General features: G+C 40.4%; 1 protein-coding gene across 1 annotated transcript; it reads left to right on the forward strand.

The window, feature by feature from the left end:
• Positions 1-38: 38 nt before the first annotated feature.
• Positions 39-5,624, forward strand: LOC135473952 (nascent polypeptide-associated complex subunit alpha-like). The gene is made up of 7 exons (XM_064753915.1): positions 39-95; positions 1,978-2,110; positions 3,254-3,347; positions 3,681-3,811; positions 4,390-4,521; positions 4,952-5,074; positions 5,500-5,624. The coding sequence occupies exons 2-7, from the start codon at positions 1,979-1,981 to the stop codon at positions 5,512-5,514; spliced, it is 627 nt and encodes a 208-aa protein (XP_064609985.1). The 5' UTR covers positions 39-95; position 1,978; the 3' UTR covers positions 5,515-5,624.
• Positions 5,625-8,670: the final 3,046 nt, after the last annotated feature.

The following is an 8,670-nucleotide window of genomic DNA, read 5'->3' on the forward strand; positions in this document are numbered from 1 at the left end:
TCAATATGCGCACGCGTGGATGTTAACGGAAGTGACGTCTGGAAATTCCTTTTCCCATCTCATTGGGGTTTCTGACTCAAGCGGACAGCTTACAGGTGAGAAAAAAGTGTGTGAATATCACATAATTTTGAAGCCATCTACCGCCAAAGAATCGTGTTTCTTGTAGAAAAGGATTTTTTAAAAACAGGTTGTTATCTGAACCAACAATATAAGTCGACTGGCAGAGAAAACACGGGAGCAACATCCGGTACTTCAAATAACCACGTTGTGATCCAAACAAGATGTCTGTTTCTCGAGAGGGTTGTGTTTTCTCTTGTATTGAAAACGAGTGTTCGTACTTACTCAAGATAAAACACTGTGTTTACCAAACGAGTTTATCAGACCCCTCGATGTAGAAGTAATGGCATCGTAAATCCCACGTGTTGTGTGTCACGGAGGCGGGAAGTTCATCAGGCATGTTTCCACTACTCTAGTTATCAGCAGTTTTCTGAGGGTGTTGTAAAGCAGAGGCTGCTTTGATGTTTCCATTGACAGTGGTTAAACTCTTTGTCAGAAGCTCATTGCGAAAAGGTATTTTGTGAACTGACATACTACTAGTCTTATACAAATGATATGGTTCTGTGTTGTATAGTTTTGATTGTACACAGTTTTACCTCCAGCTTATTGTAGCTGAGGGAAAACTGCCGTTGCAACCATTATAAGTCGAAGACATCGATCCCCGTCAAACTTTTCTTCTGTTATGCACAGCTCTTTGAAGCTTATGAAATCCTTTGTTTTGAAAAAGCCAAGTCGGACAGCATGGAAAGCTTGTGATAAATACTGTGCATGGAACTCAGTTTCCTGTGAACTAACCCCAGCATGATAAGTCCTTCAGCACATACCTAAACTGTAGCCGTCATTAATAGCAAAAATTTGAGATTGTTCAAAATATTGGCAGTTATAAAGACCAGGGTAATATTTATGTGCAGCGTTCTACATCATTACTCAGGTTGATTCATTCATGTTTCCCTGACGAGACACTTTTCAGATGTTGTCCAGGTGACAAAAGCATGTGACTCACACACATTCACATTCAATCCTCACAATGTTCGCCTGGCTTAAAAGATGTCTGAAAACGACATCCCTGGCACATAATACTGCTCAGAAATCTCACATATGACAAACTTGCCAGAAACTAGATTAAGATCTTATATACTCTGTTTTTCTCTGTGTGCAAATTGAACATCTCCCCTTTCAATTTTCAATTGGGGGGAATGACATCCGAATGCATTTGGAAATCAACACGTAAATAATACCCTAGAGTTCACAACTCTTAAAATATATGAACTGCACTGGTTAACACATTCACCTCCAAAAGTTAATCAGAAAATTTAGCATACAAGTGTGTATCGTCAAACCGAACCAGGGTACTTCGCTGGCTGGAAGAAAGAAGTGAAAATGGTACTTGTTGCTCGGCGCTTGGCTCTCATCGCTGAGAGGTTAGAGCGTGGAAAAGGGGACTGCTTGGCCACGTGTCCATATAATGTGACTTGGTGGAATGTCATGCTTGGTGTGTTGGCATGATACTTCAGTGGTGGCAACATTTAAAAGGCATGAACGTACTCTGCCGCAAGAAAAAACCATGCGTGTACACACACCTAATGACACCTCATTGTCCTAGCACTACCATGTTAAACGCCAAGCATACACTCATTCATGCATATATTAAAGAGTAGGGAATAGCATTTAGGTGCATATGTGAGTAAGGTAGGTGTTGCACTAATGGCATACTGCCATGGCATGCTAACAAGGACATTTATTGTTCAGCGATTATCAGCATGTGAAAATGACAACTGTAAAATTGAGCAGTTTTTTACTTAGTATGGATGTGTTCTTTGGTGTGATGACAGTTCCAAATAAAATGATCGCAGCCCACAATTCTTGGCAATTCTAGCATGTATTTATACAGAGCACCTTTTTCATTTCTGTTTGCTTCAGAATGCCAACAGACGCTGTAGAGAAGCCTGTGGAGGAGACAAAGCCTGATGAGGCTGTGTCGGGGTCAGGGACAGAGTCTGACAGTGACTCCATGCCAGACTTGGAAGATCAGGACACACTACAACAGAGCCAGGTAAAGGCAGATGGCAACGCAAAGCCTGCAGAACTCTTGGCAGCTGTCAGATCGGTGATATACACATTATTGTTATGCCTAAGAAAAGTTGATTACTGATTTTTGCCCTAAAATTTTCCTGAAAATACTGAACTATTAGAAGTACATGTAAATAAAGATCTTTACTTGGGGCTTAATTGTACATTTTTTTCCAGTATTATATTCTACTTTCCATACAAACCTCAAGGAACTATTCTTAGATCTATTGAACTCACTGACAAAAGAAGTAACTCATCCTAGTCAGAGTACCCTGACTGTGGGTTGAGAAATATTTGGATAGGCATATTCATGGTTGCTGAACCACAGTCAGTCAAGCAAATTTCTCTCAATGGTGTGGCACGGGTAGCGGCCCCAATAACAACTTCATCTAACTCTAGCTGGTCAAATCCACATTGAAACATATGCCCTTCCAGTTGTCACAAAACTTTTATTATAATACAATAAAGTATCCATTCACTCATAAAGTACTTCTAGGCTGTACTGTTGTCAGTGACACAAGCGCCATTTGCCTTGTCATTTGACCGGATCACGTGAAAACTTAAATCATCACCAACAGGCCAACTCCTGGACTTCAAGATAGTGGTTTGCACAAGTATTGCACAAGACCAACCGAATCACTTGTAGAAAAAAGTATATTGAAAACGTCCGCTTTAGGGCACGTTCCTAAAATTGGATTCACCCATTTTAAATACATGGCGGCCGTCTTAAAAACAACAGTACCACCTGGAGGCATTTGATGCATTAAGCGACACTTTATTGGATTACCATTACAAAAAGCTGCAATGACAGGTTTTCTGACAGCAGCATGGATATTTTTTTGGTTTGCGCAGGTTGAATTGACAATTTGACATGGCAGTGATCAGTGATGACTTTTCATTTCCCCGGCTTATCGATAAATGCTGACAAAGCTGGAATATCAAGCCAAACCAAATCTGAGATCAGTTAATTCTGCCTCTCTTCATACCTGTATAGCGTCAGTTTATTAATGATTCAAAGGCGTAGGTATTTCAGGGAGCTTGAACGAGTGTGTCTGCCCTTGAAAAAATGATCTTTTTTTGTGTCCTTGTTTCTTAAATTGACGAAGATTCCTATTGTTTGACACAGGTGGCCCAGGCTGCAGGCATTCAGGAGGAACTGGTCAGTAAAGCTAAACAGAGCAGAAGTGAGAAGAAAGCCAGAAAAGCCATCTTGAAATTAGGTCAGTGTTTGGTTCTAGCTACATATGGCAGTGTAGAGCAAGGTGTTTATTCCAGCAAATTCCATGGGCATTATTCTGTGTAGGTTGATAAAATAGTGCTCATTGTAATGCCCTAAAAATGGCCAATCCAACTAATGTAGTTTTGTCAAATTAAAAACATGCATAAATTGCACTTAGATGCCCTTTCACATGTGAAAAGGTTGAGGTCGAGGTAATAAAGATTGAATATAGATAATGTAAGTGAAGTAGATGTCAGTTTCACTCTAAATATTGCTCCATGCATTTATTTGACTGTTGGTCATCTATTTTACCTCAACTGTTTGTCCTTGACAGGGTTAAAGCTTGTGGCTGGAGTTTCAAGAGTAACCATTCGTAAATCAAAGAACATCTTGTTTGTGATAAATAGGCCGGATGTGTACAAAAGTCCTGCATCAGATACTCACATAGTATTCGGCGAGGCAAAGGTACAGTACTTATTAACTCAAGGCCAATAGGGTGCTTAACTCAATTGCTGGTTTTTCATTTTATTTCTAACAGAAAGAGACTGGTGTTAATAGATAGGCCTGAATCTAATCATTTGATCTCTGGGCAGTTTAAATCTGTTCTCCTTTCTCCATACCTTCAAGCTTCTTTCAGTACCGATTATGTTCAAAATATAGTGCAGACTATAAAGGACCTACACTTGTCAGATGTTTGATAATTGATACCTAGTGTTCTGATGTCAAAAATGCTGCTTATGCAGGTCCTATGTGCAGGTTTTCATTCAGTTCCAGAAATACTTGTAATGTTGGACATGGGTCTATCAGAAAAGCAGGAGCCTTATGATCAGTGATGACCTTTCATTTCCCCGGCTTATCGATAAATGCTGAGAATCGTGAAATTCCAAGCCAAACCAAATCTGAGATCAATGGTTTATCCTGCACCTTACTCAACATATATTTCAAACACTAGATCCATAGGCATGTAAAATCTGGGATCAGTGGTACCTTCGAACCCATATGAATGAGAATTGGTTGACAAGGGAGCTAACTCTGATTTACAGATTGAAGATTTGAGCCAGCAGGCACAAATGGCTGCGATGGAGAAGTTTAAGAACCAGGAAAACCCAGCTGGTGTGGAAGTACCGAGCACAAAGTCGCAGCCTATAATGGAAGAGTCTGAGGAAGAGGAGGAGGTGGGTTATCTGGTAATATTAGATGAACTTTTGACATGAAGGGGACAAATGCAACAACTTGCACTATGCTTGCCTGTTTGTCATCAGTTGTCAGTTTGGGTGCTCTTTACTTAGTATACTTTTTATACCATGTTTACACATTTTATTATCATAGAAGCTGGGCAGTCTTGGTAGTGTGGCTTTTCTTTGCCCTACTGTGGAGCATACTTCTCTCATTCCTGTGGTAGGGGATGAGTGGCTGGTATTTTTGTCTTTTTCTGCTCAATGATCAGTGATGACATTTCATTTCCCCAGCTTATCGACAAATGCTGATAGATTTGCTATATCAAGCCAAACCAATCCTGAGATCATTGTAAAAAAAAAAAAAAATTATCATCTGTGCAGAATTTGTTTGAATGGTTGACTTACAAGTATGATTGTGTCATTGCAGGTGGACGAGACAGGCCTAGAAGCCAAGGACATTGAACTAGTCCAGTCACAAGCAAATGTTTCAAAAGCAAAAGCAATCAAGGCCCTTAAAAATAACAACAATGATATTGTAAATGCTATTATGGTAAGTTTGAATATATGGTTACTGCATGAAATGTTCATACAGAGGTCAAATTGTGAAGACCAAAGTTCTAATAGCAAAGCCAACATGCTAGTTCATGGTTGAAGTTCATTCCGACCAAGCCTTGATCAGTGATGACCTTTCATTTCCCCGGCTTATCGATAAATGCTGAGAATCGTGAAATATTAAGCCAAACCAAATCTGAGATCAGTGGCTTCTCTAGTGTTCATTCAAACCTATAGGTAAGTTGAGAAAAAAAAATCCTGCACATTCATTGTTTTCCTTATTTCATTGATAGAAATCAGAAGAACTTTTATTCTGAGCTGTTATTAATAAAGACAGGCATTTGTAAACCTGTGTAGGTAGTGTCTCAAAAGTGCAAACGTGTTAAACATGTTCAAAAGCTCTTGTGTTTTTTCTTTTAACAGGAATTAACGATGTAGCCCTGGCGATGTGTGTGATGTCCTGACTCTATCCTATCAAGTTTTATGTATAACTGTGCTATTTGTCATTAACTGTCCTCAATTTTCACATTAAATATATTTCAAAACCCTTAAGTGCTCTGTACAGTTTAATAGTGTGATTAGTGTTCAAATTCCCGACATCAGTAGTCTTGCTGCAAACTGAGGATAGCCGTGGGTTTCCCCCATGTTCTGCCAAATTTTCTCCCACCATAATGCTCGCCTCCGTGGTATAAGTGAAATATTCTTGAGTACAGCGTAAAACACCAATCAAGTAAGTACATCGATGGTCTATTGCTTCGATCTTGAACGACATATTGACAGTCATGCAAACAGTGACTGGGTAGGGTGTGAAGTGAATGGTGGGTTTAGGATTCTCACCTTTCGATTACACAATGGGTGCGGGTTCAAACCTCTCCCTGAGCATGGAGTTTGTGGTTTCCTACGCTCCCATTGATCGCACGAGCATTGGTGACAAGCATTGGACGACGCTCGTGCAGTGAATGACTTAAGTCTCCCTCCAAAGTTCGGCAAAGCTTAATGGTGCTTAAGAGCCTGAAAAAAAGCACTTTTCTGAATCACCAACTCGACAAGTCGCGTAGTTTTTCTTCACAATCTGCCGATGATCGGCCAGGATACTAGTATACTCTCTTATAAGAACGTTCTAATCGTGTAACTTGGCTGACAAGCTGTTCAAAATACGTTTAGGACCTATGCGTCTCCTGTTGGCCTAAATTTGTGAAAACTCCTGAACGCTGTAGAACTTGTGGCATTCGTAGAGCGTATTCAGTTTTACTGTGGGCATTTAGTTAGGTCAGTGATTTAAACCCGGCCTTGGGTAGGGGATGCGTGTGGCAATGATGTCGAATACCATTGTGGCAAGTGTATTAGTGCGTGTGCAAGTGCGCCAGTGAATTGCCAAAGTTAGACTATATGGTATAATCGGGGGAAATCGGGTACCGTCCCGACACCATTTTGGAGATTGTAAAGAGGTTAAGGCGCTTAGGGCCGTTCGCAGAGTCCTGCGTTCGTTTAAGACCACTTACGTGGTCTTTTACCAGTCTGTGCCACTTTTGCTATGTCCACTCGTTTATTACCACAGAGGTTAAACAGGCACGGTGGAGATAAGCAATAGTTAAACATGTTGAGTGGAGAAAGGTTGTCAGTAACTTACCAAAAACGGATTTACTACGGCCAGCCCGGATTCTACCACCTAAAAGATGACAATTTCATCAGCATACAGATAATGGCGAACAAGTCAAGAGGCGCAGTATAGGCCTATTTTCTTAAGGGCATACTACACGGGTGTGCCAGTTGATAAGCGTTATATCGTACACATTTCGTATATTTTTTGAAGAAAACTTGTCCCAAACATACAAATATATATATATATATATATAAACTTCTATCAATGGATGATGTGGGTCTACAAATGTCAGAGCATGGCATGGCTACACGTGTTAACTGAAAAAAATTCCCAGTCGAAGAAATGCGCATTTCCTTCCAAGGATCTGAAAAAGTATACGGGAAAACTATGTTTTTACATACGCATACCGGATGCAGCATTATCGACACAAACCACTGTGCACATGCTTTAAGAAGGTGGTTTTAGAGATCCGCGAATGAGAAAAGAAGTGCTTGGGATGTGCATCTAGTGACTTTCCCAGCCTGGTATGCAGTATAAGCGAGACTGTCAACTCGGAGTATATATATACGATTGCACAGAATGAAACCTAAACACTAACGAATGACGTCTAACATCTATATCGACTTACGAAGATGGCAGGGCGCGCATGCGCTTTGTACACTTGATTATATCATCTTGATAGTCAAGCTCTCTACGCTCGCTCATCTTCCATTTAATCAGGCTAGCGATGTCCGTCATCATTCGTGATTACGACGCCTGTGGCACAGTATCAACCTTGCTGACAGGAAGATACGCTCGCTTTACATCACTGCCACTTAAGCCTAACCTTTGAAGCGTTTGGGCGCACGCGGGCTTGTTTAGACTTAACCTTATGCATTTTGAAGTAGTTCATCCGCTTTCATCAATAGTTGTTTCAGGTTTTGGTTAGAATCATGTTGTACACACTTATGGTAATGTTTGCTGGTGGTGACAGTGATGTCTTGCGAATGTAGAGAGCAGTAAGGAGTGTATGCTTGAAAATCTTGTATATGCATTCATATGCTTTGTGTTTTACGTCGTATTCATAGGACGGCGAGGAGTCATAGGTGCGTGTACATACACTCTTCTTGTGGCAAGGCGAATGTATGCATGCCGTCAAAGTGCTCCAGACGAAGACATTCCACCCGATCACATTACATGGATACCGAGCCGACCAGTCCTGTTTCCTGGCCCTAACCTCTCAGTGTTGAGCGCCAATAAAGCGAGGCATCAACAAGTACTATTTTTAAAGTCTTCGGTTTAACCCAACCCGAGTTTGATCCCAGGTCGTTCTACTTTGTCAACTGCCAAAATTTATTTGGTTCATTTATTTTATTTATTTGATTGGTGTTTTACTGGAGGAAGGAAACCGGGCAGTGCCCAGGGGAAACCCACGACCATCCGCTCGTTGCTGAAGGAGCTTTCGACGTACGGCCGGAGCGGTGGTCATACACGAAATAACAATTTCGTCCAGAATTTAAGTGTAATGAACATATGTCTTTTGAATAGATCAATCCTTCCGAGTTCACCATAGATAAAGTCATTTTGTGTAGGCGCTTTACCTCGAGAACAGAGTTACAGAATTGAAAGTGAACAGTTTCTAGTCTTTCACCTTTAGAGAAACCCTAAACTTCAGCCCCGTGATTCCAAACCGGAAGCACAAGTTTATCATATAGCTGTAGTTTAGATTACAACTGTTACGTTGTCAAATTTAAACAGCATTTTATTCAAACTGAATATAGCCGTCAAGGCTTGACCAGATAAAACATTAGTTGCCTCACTGAAAGAGCCTCATGTTATAAATGTGATACCTAGTTAAATTTATTCACAATTTCTAATCCTGTTTGATCATAATAAAAATCATTGGCTGCATGTATCTGTCCTTTTCCGAATATCATAACTTTAGATTTATTCACATTTACTATCATTTGCAACCTGTCGCAATAATTTTGTAATATATGTAAAGCCGTCTG

The sequence above is a fragment of the Liolophura sinensis genome, chromosome 1, assembly GCF_032854445.1.
Source record: "Liolophura sinensis isolate JHLJ2023 chromosome 1, CUHK_Ljap_v2, whole genome shotgun sequence".
Lineage (NCBI taxonomy): Eukaryota > Metazoa > Mollusca > Polyplacophora > Chitonida > Chitonidae > Liolophura > Liolophura sinensis.

Excerpts from the sequence above, each read along its gene's own strand:
- LOC135473952 (XM_064753915.1), top strand. The coding sequence starts at position 1,979 with ATGCCAACAGACGCTGTAGAGAAGCCTGTGGAGGAGACAAAGCCTGAT. Across the intron at positions 2,111-3,253 it reads ACACACTACAACAGAGCCAG|GTGGCCCAGGCTGCAGGCAT; the intron begins GTAAAGGCAGAT and ends TGTTTGACACAG. Across the intron at positions 3,348-3,680 it reads AAAAGCCATCTTGAAATTAG|GGTTAAAGCTTGTGGCTGGA; the intron begins GTCAGTGTTTGG and ends TGTCCTTGACAG.